This window comes from Gambusia affinis, linkage group LG04 (genome assembly GCF_019740435.1).
Source record: "Gambusia affinis linkage group LG04, SWU_Gaff_1.0, whole genome shotgun sequence".
Classification (NCBI taxonomy): Eukaryota; Metazoa; Chordata; class Actinopteri; order Cyprinodontiformes; family Poeciliidae; genus Gambusia; species Gambusia affinis.
In genome coordinates, this window is record NC_057871.1 from 6,501,831 (window position 1) to 6,517,352 (window position 15,522).

At 36.0% G+C, this 15,522-nt stretch overlaps 1 protein-coding gene across 1 annotated transcript in view; it reads left to right on the top strand.

Moving 5' to 3' along the window:
* The window catches only part of LOC122829199 (hexokinase-1), a 54,295-nt gene extending 40,911 nt beyond the window's left edge, over window positions 1-13,384 (top strand). The window contains exons 13-18 of the mRNA XM_044113566.1: window positions 4,032-4,127; window positions 5,601-5,700; window positions 7,163-7,346; window positions 7,839-7,994; window positions 9,759-9,992; window positions 11,099-13,384. Coding sequence (XP_043969501.1) covers window positions 4,032-4,127; window positions 5,601-5,700; window positions 7,163-7,346; window positions 7,839-7,994; window positions 9,759-9,992; window positions 11,099-11,249 — 921 coding nt within the window. The 3' untranslated portion in view covers window positions 11,250-13,384. The remainder of the gene's footprint in view (window positions 1-4,031; window positions 4,128-5,600; window positions 5,701-7,162; window positions 7,347-7,838; window positions 7,995-9,758; window positions 9,993-11,098) is intronic.
* The last annotated feature ends 2,138 nt before the right edge of the window (window positions 13,385-15,522 follow it).

A 15,522-nucleotide genomic window follows, 5' to 3' on the forward strand; every position in this document is an offset into this window, starting at 1 on the left:
CAGTAAAACTCTCAGAGGAACCAAACTTTCAGTGATTGATCATCATGGATTGACCCAAAAGACCCTGTGGTCAAATGATGACATCACTCAGGCCACGTCCCCTGAGAACAGGAAGTGTCATGTTTTACTGGGAACGGTCGCTATCTTACACCTTTGACCTAATCAACTTGAAAGTTTTTCCAGACACAGAAGACATTCTGGTGTATTTTGGATTCCAGCCCCGACCGGCTTTGATGGAGCAGGTGGGCGTGGCGGCGTGGCGAAGTGACCTCTAACGCCGCTGTCATACGTTTGGCTCTGATTTCCACAGTTTTGGGCCGAGCTGTTCCAAACTCACTAGGATGGATCCTTATCCACCCCCTGAAAGAAATCCATAATAAAATTTGGTGGGCGTGGCCTAATGTATTTATGGCGCCGGCTAGAAAATTTTAAATGATCAGCCTCAAGCCATGCTTCAACCTAGAATTACCAAACTTGGTACATATGTGTATCTTTTCAGGACGAACAAAAAAGTCTCCTGTAGCCATATTCTAAATTCAACGGATTTTCTGTAATTTTAGATTTTTTAGAAAAAAACATATGTTATTCCCATTAAGTCCTCTTGGTGTCACTGTTACTCCACACATGAATAAGGCGAGAATTACACAGTATGAGAGAGGTGCTGTAATGGCGATATTAACCACTTGGTGTCACTATCACGCCATACATGACTATGTATACATTTTTACCACTACAATTCCCAAAGATGCATCTGTGCATTTTGTAGTTCCACCTTTACGTTGTTTTCGATACTTCGGCTGGCTCGTTGGGATAAAAATAGCCTCCACGGATAACATTAACGATCAATCCTTCCTTAATCCCGTGTGTATGTGCGTTTTTATTATGTAAGTATACATTTCCATGTCCGATACTTGCGTTTAAATCACTTATTAGCACTAGAGAACTGAATATGACGGTTGACAGTCAAGCTACCGGAACTAAGCTATCGGACCTAACGAAAAGCTGATGGAGCTAAGCAATCGGACCTCCAGCTCCAGTCAAGCTACCGGAGCTAAGCTATCGGACATAATGAAAAGCTAGTGGAGCTAAGCTATTGGACCTGACGAAAAGGAGACAAGTGTCTTGTTGTGAGAAGTCCTGTCCAAGTTATCTACGAGTTTGCTGCAGAAGTGTGCATTCTGGTGAGTGTCTAAATTCACTTTGTTGTCGTCTCTGTAATTATAGATAAATTATAGCATGTTACAAAAACAGTGTTTAAAAAGATTTTGCTATAGTTTCTGTGGATATCTAATTGAAATATCATACAATATGAGGGAGATGTGAAAAACAACATAGCCAGTCAATCTTTTTAAACATTTTATTTTTAATTTAATTTTAATTTTAATCCCACGGCTCTTCAAAATTTATGTGGGCTTTCAGGGTATTTAATCTTTGCTTTGAGATCTGTTTATGTTCTTCCTCGTTAAAGGAAAACCCCCACTAAACTATATAGGTCACACTTTAAATCAAATTAAAAAAAAAATCAAACTTTATTTGTATAGCACATTTCAGCAGCAAGGCATTTCAACGTGCTTTACACCAAATCAAACACAAAAACACAATGAAACATAGAATCAACAATAAAAACAGAACATCAAGTCAGGTTCCCTCAATAAATTTGCAATTGATTACGTTTCAAATAAAACTCTAAACAAGTGGGTTTTTAATATAGATTTAAAGGAAGTCAGTGTTTCAACTCTTTTACAATTTTCTGGAAGTTTTTTCCAGATTTGTGGTGCATAGATGCTAAATGCTGCTTCTCCTCATTTGGTTCTGGTTCTGGGGATGCAGAGCAGACCAGAACCAGAACCTGAGAGTTCTGGAAGGTTAATACAACAGCAGCAGATCTTTAATGTATTGTGGTGCTAAACCATTCAGTGATTTATAAACTAGCAACAATAGACTAGCAAAGTCTATTCTTTGAGCTACCAGGAGCCAATGGAGGGACTTAAAAACTGGTGTTATGTGATTCATCTTCCTGGTTTTAGTGAGAACACGAGCAGCAGCATTCTGGATCAGCTGCAGCTGGTTGATTGGTTGGACAGACCTGTGAAGATGCTGTTACAGTAATCAATGTGGCTGAAGATAAACACATGGATGAGTTTCTCTACATCTGGCTGAGACATTAGTCCTTTAATACTGGAAATGTTCTTCAGGTTATAGAAGGCCATCTTTGACTGTCTTTATGTGGCTCTGAAGGTTCTGGTCAGTGTCCATCACTACTCCCAGGTTTCGGGCCTGATTGCTGGTTTTTAGTTGTAATAACTGAAGCTTTGCACTGACTCTAGATCGTTCCTCTTTAGGTCCAAAGATAATAACTTCAGTTTTGTTTCTGTTCAGCTGGAGAAGGTCTTGGCACATCCACACATTTATCTGTTCTAAGCATCTGTTCAGTGTTTGGATGGGTTCTGAGTCACCTGGTGACATCATAATGTAGAGCTGTGTGTCATCTGTATAGTCATTGGTAGCTAACATTAAGTAAATATTTGTTGTATTTAACATATTTCAGGTAAGAAGTGAACATGTGATGAAATAGATTCTGTCCTCCAATTTTATGTAATTGAACATTACAGCTAACAAATGTGATGATCATGTGAGGTAATACATTTTATGAACATTTTTCTTATATAAAGTATATTTTTTAAATATAAAATTACTTAAATAAAAGGGGGTCAAATGTAATAAAGATGAATGTAACAATTTTACCTTGATTTTGAGTTAATGGGCCACACGATTTGGAAGCTATTGTAGAAATCATATTATTTAATATTAAAATTATTTATCCAACCATCTTCTTACAGCAGGGGTGTCAAACTCCAGTCCTCAAGGGCCGCTGTCCTGCAACTTTTAGATGACATCTGTCAATGCTGGCTGAACAGTGTGGGCGTGGCCAAATTGCAAATGTCAGACCCTCGCCATATTCATACGATTGTCTTTAAATCACACATGGATGATCCGATTGGCACCAAACTTGAAATGTAAGACCTGTGGTAACCTTTAAAGAGCTCAAATGTTTTGAAATGTAATTTGACTCCACTGCGCCCTCTAGGTTAATCCATCCGCTATATTTCCGCCGTAAATGGCCCGATCTACGCCAGATTTTTTGTGAGTCGTGGGGAAGCTCTGCCGAACGCATTCACGTGTGTCGTCTGGCGGGAGATCGGGCGGGGAAGGTTCGCGACAGCTCCCGCTGCGGCGAGCGGGCGCCGGCTCTGAAAACGGCGCGAGAGCTTCCGCGGCGGCTGGAACTCCGCGGTGGCCAGTGAGCCGAGAGGGGCTTTAATTATTATTATTATTATTATTAGTAGTATATATTTTTATTTTATTTTTTTACTTTATTTATTTACTTATTTTTAAGTTTTATTGTGTGCTATGCTAGTACAAACAGAATTTCCCCTCCTGCCCTTTGGGGATCAATATAGCATTATTAATATTATTATTAGAAGAGGAATTGTGAATTATTGTGTAACAAGTTGCCTTGTTTTAAAAAAAACAAAAAAAAAACAAAACTAAAACTATATTTTAAATGTTGATAGTTTTTCTATTATATTTGGGTTTTTCATGTTTGTTCTCAGCAACAAGACACAAGTTGTTCATTTTTACAAACTTTATTTAGTGGCGTTTGCTAAAAGAATAGATCAAAATCTGCTCTCCAGTAAAAGCCGCTGTTCTGTTTACTGCAAAATTTAATTAAATGGCTACTTCCATATTTAGGAGACTTTATTTTGTATACTTTTTGAAAGGCAGTGAAAAATGTTTTAACTGCATAAACATCTAAACTTGAACTGGAAAAACAAGACTGTCATTTTTGTGTTGCGTTTGAGGAACAGACAAAATCACTTAAAGGGCCAAAAACTTTGATTTATATGGACAAAATCTCAAATGTTACAACTTTTATCACACCTAGTATAATTATAGTTAAATTTTGCATTCCTATACTCTGTGTATCCATTATATGAGAAGTTTTCCAATCAGCACTCTGTTTTCCTCAGGGTATCCTGGTAACCTGGACAAAAGGCTTCAGGGCAACAGACTGTGAAGGTGAAGATGTTGTGGAGCTTCTCCGAGAAGCAATCAAAAGAAAAGAGGTAATTATAAACATGGAACAACATTCCTCTGCAAATGCCGACTAGATGGAAAATGTGTGGGTTGAAAGTCTGTGACAAAGAAGACAATATGTACCGAAATAGTTAAGAAAGACTAAAGAAAGAATGAAGAACATTTCTAAAGATCACTTTAAAAGGAAGAAATATTTTACCCTAAAAGTACGTCTTTTAAGAAGTTTACTCAACATTCAGGGTCAGGTTTTGTAAAAGCAGGGAGTAAATATTCCTATATTTTTGATTATCAATGATGTTGTCATTTTCAGATATCTCCATGTAAGCTTTAAATTTTTGTTATCTACTATGGTGCCAATTCACATCAACCAGCATAATTTCAAGCTGCTTTACAGAACAAACATGTTCAACTCATATCTAAAGATGTAATTCTCCAATTTCATTAGTAATTTGAGTACAAAACTCAAGCTGTGGTCGTAGAAAAAGCTCCAGTTAAACTTGAGTACATTGTTTGGGTACTCTGCCCACCTGTGTATTTGTTACAGATGATGAACTTTATAAACTGATTTCACTTTCTTTAGCTTGAAGACCCAGTAAGTATAAACTGAGAGTAAATCCCTGTCCGACAGGTAAAGCAGTGCAGGACTGGACTGTAGCTGTGTGTGGTGATGGTTGTGTAAGCATGTGTTGACAGCTGATGGCGGCAGCTCTCAGGAAAAGCTTGCATCATTTATTATCAGCTTGTCCCAAAATGTAAATAACATGCATTGTACTCGGTGTGGCATCAGAAAGTAATCAGCCCTCACATTAATTCTCTTGTCAACAGATTTCCATTTAGCATTGTTCTATTAAAAACACAGCCTAACATTGCTTTCAAATAGTGTGAACAACTGCAGTAATTAAGGTAAAAAGACAACCTAATGAGGATGATTTTTGAGTTACAATATCTGCTATGATGTAAAGGTGGAAACTCCACCACATTCTTTACAGCAATGTTGAGGTATAAGGTTTAGTAACGCAGTAATATGATGACATCAGAATAAAATCCACAAAAACCCAAAAATTAAATGTGGATTTAATTTACGGATATTTTAAATTTAGTTTTAACAAGGTGCATGGAAACTGGTAAGGTTTTGTCAGTGACTGCATATAAGAAATCAGAAGTTTGTATTTACTAGATTCACTTAAGAACAGGATGTCAAATTACTTAATGTTGACAAGCTACTGTTAGACTGTGCAAGATCTAGCTCACAGATTAACTCTGAATTAGAATGGATTATAAACCTTAAGTAGAGTGGGTTATGTCTAGAGTAGAGTGGGTTATGTCTACAGTATGTTCTGTTATTTTGTGTTCCTAATATAAGCCACTGAGGGAGGAGAAAGTATTAAAATATGTATTCTGCATGGCTGCAGGTGAACGTCAGACTTCAGCTGACCTCTTCAGTGTTACATGAACAAATTTTGCTGTACTTCAGTCTTTCGTCCATCATGCTTGTACTGTAGGAGTTTGAGCTGGATGTGGTTGCCATAGTGAACGACACCGTGGGAACGATGATGACCTGTGCGTACGAAGAGCCAACGTGTGAAGTCGGACTGATTGCAGGTGAGTGAGCCGTTTACGTTTTTACTTTGGTTTCCAGATGTTTTTAATACATTTATTAAGAAAGGATTAATCAGTAAAAGATTATGAAGTATATCATTCATTTGTTGTTCCATATTTAACTTATTGTATAGAGGATGGGTGTCCAACATGTGGCCCAGGGGCCGTTTGTGGCCCTTAGACTGATTTTTTGTCCCCTGCAGATGTAGATGGAGACTTCTAATTTGTAATTAGGACAAAAATTGTTATCAACATAATTATCTTACGCAGGAAAATGTAAAGTACAATATAAAATGTTTGTGTTTTATAACAAAGTTTTAAGAAAAGAGACTTTTACTGAAAAGCTAACTTTGCTGCACCCAGACCAACTTTTATTCTTTCTTAAACTTGACTAAATGTACCCAACATTTTGAAAGAAAGTGACCCAAATCCTGTTCTTAATACTGAAAATATATTTTTTCAATCAAGGCCAAAAGAAACTAAAAACTAAATGTTTTTCAATAAAGCAAACGTGCAAAATTAAAGTAGTAGAAAGTAGTAAATTTATGACGCAAGTTTAATTTTTGGATTCAATTCCTGAATTTCAAATGTGAAAAATATCTTTTGAAAATTTTCTACAAAATTTAAAAGTTTTTTAGAGAATTTCTGAGATTAATCACTAAATTCATGAGTTTTTGGCGAAAATGTATTTCTTTTTTCGATTTACAGTGGTCCTGATACACCGTTGTAAAAATTTCTTTCTAGTTTTGGATCTACAATAAATTTCGGTCTAACTCATTTGATTGATTTTATTTATTCATTTTTTCACCCACGACTACTTTTGAGTCTATAATTTTGGCCCAGATTGCTCTCCATACCAGGTGAAGAGGTTTGAGGCAATACATATAAAACCAACTCTAAGCCTTTGTTTGTGACACAAAAAAGCCATAAGATTTCTGTAAAAAATGAATACAAATTTCTTTATTCAATAAAATATTTTGAAACTAGGAGATTTGGTTAATTTAAAAATGTTGTTATTTATGTATAAAGCTAAAAAGACATTATTGCCAATTAATTTACAAAAGTTTTGTATCTTAAGCTCAAGTGACAAACAACTGAAGGATTTCAAAAGTAAAACTGTGCGAACAACTTTAAAACAAACGTGCTTTTTGTATGGAGTAAAATTATGGAATAGTTTGGATGAGGACTTGAAAAAATGCGCCACTTTATTTTATAAGAAAAAAAAAGAAAATTAGTCTTACTCATTTTTGAGTTAATGGGGAGAATGATATATTGTTTTAAGCTTATATTCTTAATTTACTGTATGTGGCCATGAGGGAAATGTATTTTATAATTATTGAGGAAAGTTTCTCATGTAGAGTGAGTGTAATAAGACAATGTGTTTCTACATTGATGATGGAATTTGTTAAATTGTTAAACTTATTGATTGGTTAATGTATTTTAAAGTTGCTTTGTATGTTGATAGGCACAGGAAGTAACGCCTGCTACATGGAGGAGCTGAAGAACATTGAAATAGTGGGAGGCACTGAGGGTCGAATGTGTGTCAACATGGAGTGGGGGGCGTTTGGAGATAACGGCTGTCTGGACGACATCAGAACAAAATATGATCAGGCAGTGGACGAAAACTCACTCAACGAAGGAAAACAGAGGTCAGGAGGTCAAATACAAACCATGGAAAGTTAATAACACACTTTTAATTAGGGGTGCACTGATTTATTGGCATCCAATTTTTATTTGTGCCGATTTTCTTAAATTTACACCAGGTCATTTCTGCACATTTGCAGTTACCAGTAGTCGCCCTACTGTTGCCAACTCTGCGACTTTCTTGCTATATTTAGCGACATTTCACACAAAATAAATTGGTACCGCCCAAAATCGGAATCAGTAGGTCCGGCTTATTAAAGATTGTTAATCTGCGATCGGCCAGAAAACTGCAATCTGTGCACCCCTACTTTTAACGAGACTTTCAGGCCAATTTTTCAATTTAGAAACTTACTCTAATTTATACTCATGATCCGAATAATCATGAGTATATGACTATACTCATGATTATTTCATGAGTATAGTCATAAACTCATGAAATAATCATGAGTTTCATTTTCACAATGCAGTAACCAAAATCTCTTTCTCACGCCTGTCAGATATGAGAAGATGTGCAGTGGAATGTATTTGGGAGAAATCGTGCGGCAGATTTTGATTGATCTGACGAAGCGTGGTTTCCTCTTCCGAGGACAGATTTCAGAGACACTGAAGACTCGCGGCATCTTTGAGACCAAATTTCTGTCACAAATAGAAAGGTGAACGAATCCGTCACATTTTATACTAACAGTTTTCCACAAACTGCTCTTTCATGTAAACAAAATACACATTTAAATATTCCTAACAAATTGTTGCTTGCATTTATTGTGAACATGTTGAGAGAATTCACTGGGTAAAACTTATGTCTCCTCTTTGTCAGTGGCATTATTTATTTTACTTTAAGTTTTTCACAATATAATAAAATAGAAGGAGACCAAAAGCATCCTAATAAGCAATAAATCAATTAATTGTGTGATCAATTAAAACAAGGTCAATAATTTCCATTTGTATTATATCTTATTTTTCTCTTTTTCTATCAAAATATGGATGACTGAAGTCTTCATTTTGGTGCTTTGGTCTCATTTTTTGAAGGACAGTTTTGTGTATAGAAACTCCACAACTAATTTTCTTTGTTGTTTCTGTTGCTTTGTTTATTTATTTTGGATATTTAAAATGTCTTTCAGCTCCAGTGTTAAATTGAAATTTAAAGTTTATTGATCTTTTAAAATTTGTTCTTGCATTATTATACCATTATTGTAATATTACTCAGAAATGGTCTCAAAACAACAATATTATCGTTTATCACAATAACTTCTGGGACAAAAGTTATTGTCCTTAAGTCAGATCTAGCTTCTAGTGCAAATATCTTGGTACACTTCAAATAAGACAAAACCAACTTGTACATCACGTTTCAGCAAATTGGAGCTTGTTTTAAGTGATGTTGTTGCACAACAACCCCCTTCCCCTTCTCTCTTCTCTCTACTCTCTTATTTCCTCTTCTGAGAGGGGAGATATGCTACCAGCCCTCCGTCTAACGGGTGAATTGAGTTTCCTAAATCAGCTGGGATTTACCCCGTCCAGTACTGAAGTAAACTCTGTTTAAAGCTGGTCACTAGAAAAGACTCGCCTGTTTCCTGACGGCCTCCATCCAGGTGTCCCACCCTTCTTCCCCCTGTGAATTAGCCAGACTGAGCAGCCTGCTGCTCTTGTTACTGAACCAGGTTGGTTTTAGTGACTCTGCGAGTCCCAAGGATGTTGTTTTACATTTAGTTCTGGGCTAAAAGCAACCTATAAAATATGTTCCACCTTTTCCTCCCCAGAATCAAACATCAGAGCTATTTTACAACCATTAAAAAACTTTGAAGTGACTCATTAATTGAATCTTTTAGATTTTCTTTATGCTAAATATTTTATTAGTAAGGCAATTTTGCAAGGGTCAGTGCAGCTTAATTCAGTGGCAGAAATAATCAAATAAGTAAAATCAGTCATCTAGACTATCTTTCCCTAATGCCGACACTGAGAACTAAAACAGGGAAAAGAAATAGAATTAAAGCAAAGTCTGCAGGAGACAAAAACAACACAAACAACCAGATTGATTTTATTGAAGTTTAAGTCTACCGTTGGATCTAGATGTCACTTGTGTGATTAATTTTAAAGGTACCTTTATTTATTGTTACTGTTAAACTAAAATCTCCAGCCTGGGGAAGTGGGATGATCTCGGGTTTCCTTGACAGTGAATAGTTCTTAGAGAAAAGTTTAACACTAGAACAGGGTTAAAATGTTCACAGAAAGCAGCATTACAGCCCAGCCTCTCTGAAAGGCAGCATTCAGTGAGACAACACATGAAAGAAAGAAAAGAGACGCTGTGGTGTACGATTACCTCTGCCTCTGGGAACAGCTGAGACGTATCCGGTGACTCCACCGCTGTTGCTTGACCTCTGACCCTCTCCCTCTCTCTTCACTCTCTCTTCTCTCCTCCACAGCGATCGTCTGGCGCTGCTGCAGGTCAGAGCGATTCTGCAGCAGCTGGGACTCGACAGCACCTGTGACGACAGTATTATCGTTAAGGAGGTGTGTGGAACGGTGTCCCGCCGCGCCGCTCAGATCTGCGGAGCCGGAATGGCCGCCGTGGTGGACAAGATCCGTGAGAACCGAGGACTGGACCACTTGGACATCACCGTGGGTGTGGACGGCACGCTCTACAAGCTGCACCCACAGTAAGACCCAGATTACTGTAAACAATTATCTACATCAAGATGGAGGACCAGCACAACGCCAAACAGTACACTGCAAAAACACAAAACCTTACCAAGTATCTTAAATCAATAATTCCTTAATATTAATGAAAATGGATCCTTCCATTGGCAGATTATTTCTCCTATAACCAGAATTGGGTAGTAACTAGTTATATTTACTCAGTTATATTCACTTGAGTAACGTTTTTTAATTTTTTTTAGGAATATTTTTACTATGCTGTACTTTTTACTTTTACTTGAGTAATTTTATTATGATGTATCGCTGCTATAAAAAACTAACATGTTTTGACCAAAAATTCACAAACACAGAGACACACCTGCAGTTTTTGTTAAACTTTCTTACATTTTTTATTGGAAGAAACCAATTTGGAAACTTTCTTTTTTACCTGAATTTGTTATTTATTTCTACTTATATGAATTATTGTCATTTTGGTCCTCAAAACACCGAAATTTCAACTTAACTTTATATTGTGGTTCTTCTGATGATGTAATTTTTAAACATAAAATGATTGATAATTTGATCAGTTACTCAGTACTTAAGTAGACTTTTTACCAAATACTATTTTCTTTTACTTGAGTTATTTCTCGAAAACAAATTACTACTGAAACACAAATTACTTCTTAATTTTACTTGAGAAAAAATATGTTGAAGTAGTTCTACTCTTACTCAAGTACAATTTTTGGATACTCTGCCCACCTCTGCTTATAAAATGGGAAACGTATCTTGTCGTATCTTGTCATAAGTGAAATAATCTGTCAGTGAATATAGTAGATTACTTGGTCAGTAGGTCAGCTTAAGCACAAATATTTCCCCTAACCTTCAACACCAGTTAAAATAATGATTAATTCATTTTAGTTTTTGGGTAACTGCTGCAACTGAAGCCAAGTACGTCTTGATTTTTATTCCTATTAATATTATTTTATTGGTATTTTACTGCCAGTTGTCGTATTTTTTAAAATATAAAACTAAACGATAAGAAAAAACTCTAAACCCTTGTCCATTTTTACTGTGCAGGTTTTCTTTAAAGTCTCAGATTGTTTTCTCATTTGAGTTTTCTTCCTTGCAGCTTCTCTCGGATCTTCCACCAGACAGTAAAAGAACTTGCCCCTAAATGTGATGTTAACTTCCTGCTGTCGGAGGACGGCAGTGGAAAGGGAGCTGCTCTCATCACTGCCGTGGGCTGCCGCCAGAGGGAGCTAGACGCCCAGCAACACTGAGCCGCTCTGTCCCGTTTGTCCACCACGACTTCCTGCTGATCTCTTCTCACTTGCACAGCCTGAATCCATTTCCCCCCATCGCCAGCCGTGACTCCACCTCTGCCCCACCTGCAGCCAGAGACGTGCTCCACGCATAGTTTTAAAACCGAAGATGCAGATATTTATAACTCCAGAGGCTTTATTATTTCCCTGTTTGTATATTTCCCTTCATAGAATAACTCTAAGCTCCTTAGGTGTGCAATATTTGTGTCGCTGATTTTATTTTTATATGGAGGCAAATATTTAACTGTTTATACAGCCACTTTAGATCCAAGGATTTTGCGCCATAAACTAGCAAATGTGTGCACTTTTTATATGAGCGATACAGCAGAAGCGTTTCATGTAATTTACAAATTAAAAAATGAATGACGAAACTTGTTTTCAACAGGTTCAAACAGCTTTACAAGGACAGGCTAAATTCACTGCACAAACACAAAATCCTACCAAGTATTTTTTCTCTACTTTCTAGTGAACAATGGAAATGAGTCAGAACTAACATCAACCAAATTTTATTCGTATGGAAGCAACAAGGTGTTTTAAAGTGCTTTACATCATAAAACACAAAAATACAAAGACATAGAACAAACAGTCATTAATTGAAGCATTACATTTTCTCATTGTTATCAATGTTTCATTGATTATTAATCAAAAGCAACTCTAAACAGGTTTCAGTCTAGATTTAAAGGAACTCAGTGTTTCGGCTGTTTTGCAGATTTCTGGAAGTTTGTTCCAGATTTGTGATGGACAGAAGCTGAATGCTGCTACTCCATGTTTGGTTCTGGTTCTGATGACATAGAGCAGACCAGAACCAGAACCAGAACACCTGGGTGGTCTGGAAGGTTGCTATGACAACGGCAGAACTTTAGCGTTCTGTGGTGCTAATCCATTCAGTGATTTATAAACTGATAGCAGTATTTTAAAATCTAAACTTTTAAGCAAGATATAGCAGCTTATTTTAACTCAATAATTTCTTAATATGAATAAAAATATTGTGGGAGATTATTTCACTTATAACAAAACATTTTTCATATAATAAGTTAAATAATTTCCCAGTGGAACTACACTACTAAAACAACAAAATCTTAGTATTGTTGGTTTAGTTTTTAGTAAAAATATCTTAGTGAACTTGAAATAAGACAAAACTAACTTACATGTAACTTTTTAGCAAGATATAGAGGCTTGTTTTAAGTACATAACTCCTTGAGTGGAACAAGCAAAAATGCTTGTTCCATTGGCAGATTATTTCACCTATAACATGACATTTTTCCATTTTATAAGTTAATTTACCTGGCAATGGAACTAGGACATTTTTTAATCAATATTAAGGAATTATTTACTTAAATAAGCCCCTATATCTTGTTGAAAAGTTACTTTCAAGTCAGCTCGTATTATTTCAAGTGTATTAAGACATCTACACTAGAAACTGGACCAAAATCACTTGGTAAGATTTTGTGCTTTTGCAGTGTAGTAGTTTGTCATCAATATTAAGGAATTGGCTTAAAACAAACTCATGATATTGTTGAAAAGTTCGTTTTGAGTTCTGCACTTGAAAGCAGAGTTAAAAACACTTAGTAGGACTTAGTGTTTTTTGCAGTGTTAGGGTCAAATGCAAGAGTCACGGCTGTTCTAATCATTGTATTTCTATGTGCAACATGCTCACATGACGTGTTTAGGCTACTAACCTGTTTGTGTAACTGTCATTGTCACTAACATGTTTTAATCACATCACGTTTTCCTGCAGGGTGGACAAGGTAGAAAAACCCACGTTTTAGAATATGTTATTGGTATTTGTTCTTTACTTTTGCTGTTGTGATGAATCTAAATTCTATTCATCGTGTGTGCAAAGAATAAATGTTTATTGGGTCCTAACGAGAGAGGATTTAAGAGCGCTTCTGTGTGTAGTTGTGGCTGAGTGTCGGTGTGTCCTACTGTGATGACCTGTAGCTTTCAGTGTTCGAAGCTCTGTGGAGATTGCATGCCTTACATCAACCGAAAAAACAGTACTGAATCCCTTTGTTTATTTTTACTGCACTTAAAGACTTGTGACCAACACATCCACCTGCACCTCATTAAATTATGTTCTCTTGTGGAGTAAATCTCGTCTTTTTCTTAAACTTTTTAACAATTAGAGGTACAAATTTAAGGCTAGGTAGTAAACGTGACATGGATTGCTACATCATGAAACACTAATTTCTTGATAAAATTATAAAGCAATGTCAAATATCAGGACTTGGGAAGAGTACAGATAAATGTCAAATATTTGAAACCGATTTACTGTAATTGCAGCTAACAATTATTTTAGTAAAGGATTATTCTGTCGATTCATCAGATTTAAAAAGTCATTTAGTGGTGTCCAAACGGTTAGTCATTAGGGCCAAAAATGTCAAGTTGAAAGTACTTGATGACCACATTTTTAAAATTAAAAGTGAAAAGATTTCCTTTTAAGATACTTATTGTTTTTATCTCTTCAATAGAGGATATTTTAGTAAAGAAAAGTAGTGGAATCTGTAAATAATTGTCAATCCAAAAGAAGCACGGTCTTGAACAGATACTGTTTTAAATGACAGGAAAAAAATTTTTAAACCTTTTTTGGGTTTATTGTCCTCATATTTATTTTACTTTCTCTTGTTGTTTTAGTAGTGGAACTACACTACTAAAACAACAAAATATTAGTATTTTTGGTCTAGTTTTTAGTGCAAATATCTTAGTGAACTTGAAATAAGACAGAACTAACTTACATGCAACTTTTTAGCAAGATATAGAGGCTTGTTTTAAGTACATAATTTTTCTAAAATCTTTTGGAAAGATTTTATTTGTTTGTAAAAATCTCGACTTAATCGCAAATTCGCTTCATTCTTGAATTGTGGACTGAAGGGTCAAACAAAATTATCCGAAGGGCCACAAATGGCCCCAGGACCACACTTTGGACATCCCACTGTTCGGTTTTGGCTTAATTACAGCTCTGAGTGTGTTGTTCTTTCAGCAAAAGCTTTTTAAGTCTATATACTCCAGTTAACGATTAATCGGTTACTAGATTACTTGACGTTTAATTGAACAATCAGTTCATCACGATTAATTGTTTTATCACTAAAAGAGATTAGATGAGATCTTTTCAAAATCTCTCATTCAAACTACAATTTCATTTTTGTGCCAAATCCAAATAATACTATTGTGAATTGAATGTTAGTCTTGACCAAAACACTAAAGTAAAATCTAATTTACTACTATTGTTTGGTTTTTATTCCCACCATACTGAGGTCTTTGAATTTCAGCGCTTTAAGTCACCAGAGAAAGAGCTGGAGTGACCGTAGTTTGTTTCTTTTACAAATGTAACAAAAGACTTCACCTCCCCTCCTGCTGATTTTCTCTACCAGTCAGCTCCCTGAAACGAGCCTCCTGGACCTTTTCCCTCTCGTTTGAGTAAGTCAAATATGACTTTTTGGGGAAATTTTGAGCTGTACAAAGCCATAGGAGTGGCCCATATCTCTCTGGTTAGGATAAGGCTGCAACTGGAGAGCTAAATGCAGGTTTTCTTAAATAAATAGCTCGACTAATTAACCAGCTTATTGTACCTGTGTTGCTTTCTAAAAAATAGAACAGCAAAAAAAATAAATTTTCATGAATAATTTCTGTCATAAGCCAACAAAAAAGCTGCCTTTTAGCTGCCTTCAGCTATTTGCTTTCACTAAGTGAAGACGGCAATTTTACCCACAGCTGTTCTCAGAAATGAAAGTGTCCAGCTTCACTTTTAAAAGCCAACAGCTGTGTGGGACGACAGGGGGAATGGTGTGGTATTGATGGCAGCAGGACGCGCAAAATCTCTGCACAAACTCACTTGTTTGTGAGTTTTTGAAGCTTTTCGGGTAAAAGCTTCAAATTTGATTTTTTTCTCTCAGCTCTTTACTTTTCTCACTGGAAATGGTTTCTGAGTTTCGTTTAGCTTTTAAATGCAGCATCTGTCTGCTTACACAAACCAAATGTCATCGTTACATCCCACCCTCAACGTGTGGCCTCGGACAGTGTGTTTTATTACAGCCATTAAGTGTTTTTTGAAAGAGATTTTGGGGTTTTTTTGTCCTAGGTTGGAATTAAAGGGGGGAAAATGTGAAAAATTCACATTTTGCAAGCTTTTGTAATTACAGTTGCGTCTCTACTGCTTCTAAGAACAACCCAAATGATAAAAAAAAAAAAAACTCACACCGATGTTTTTTGGTAAAAGTTCATGTTTTTTGGT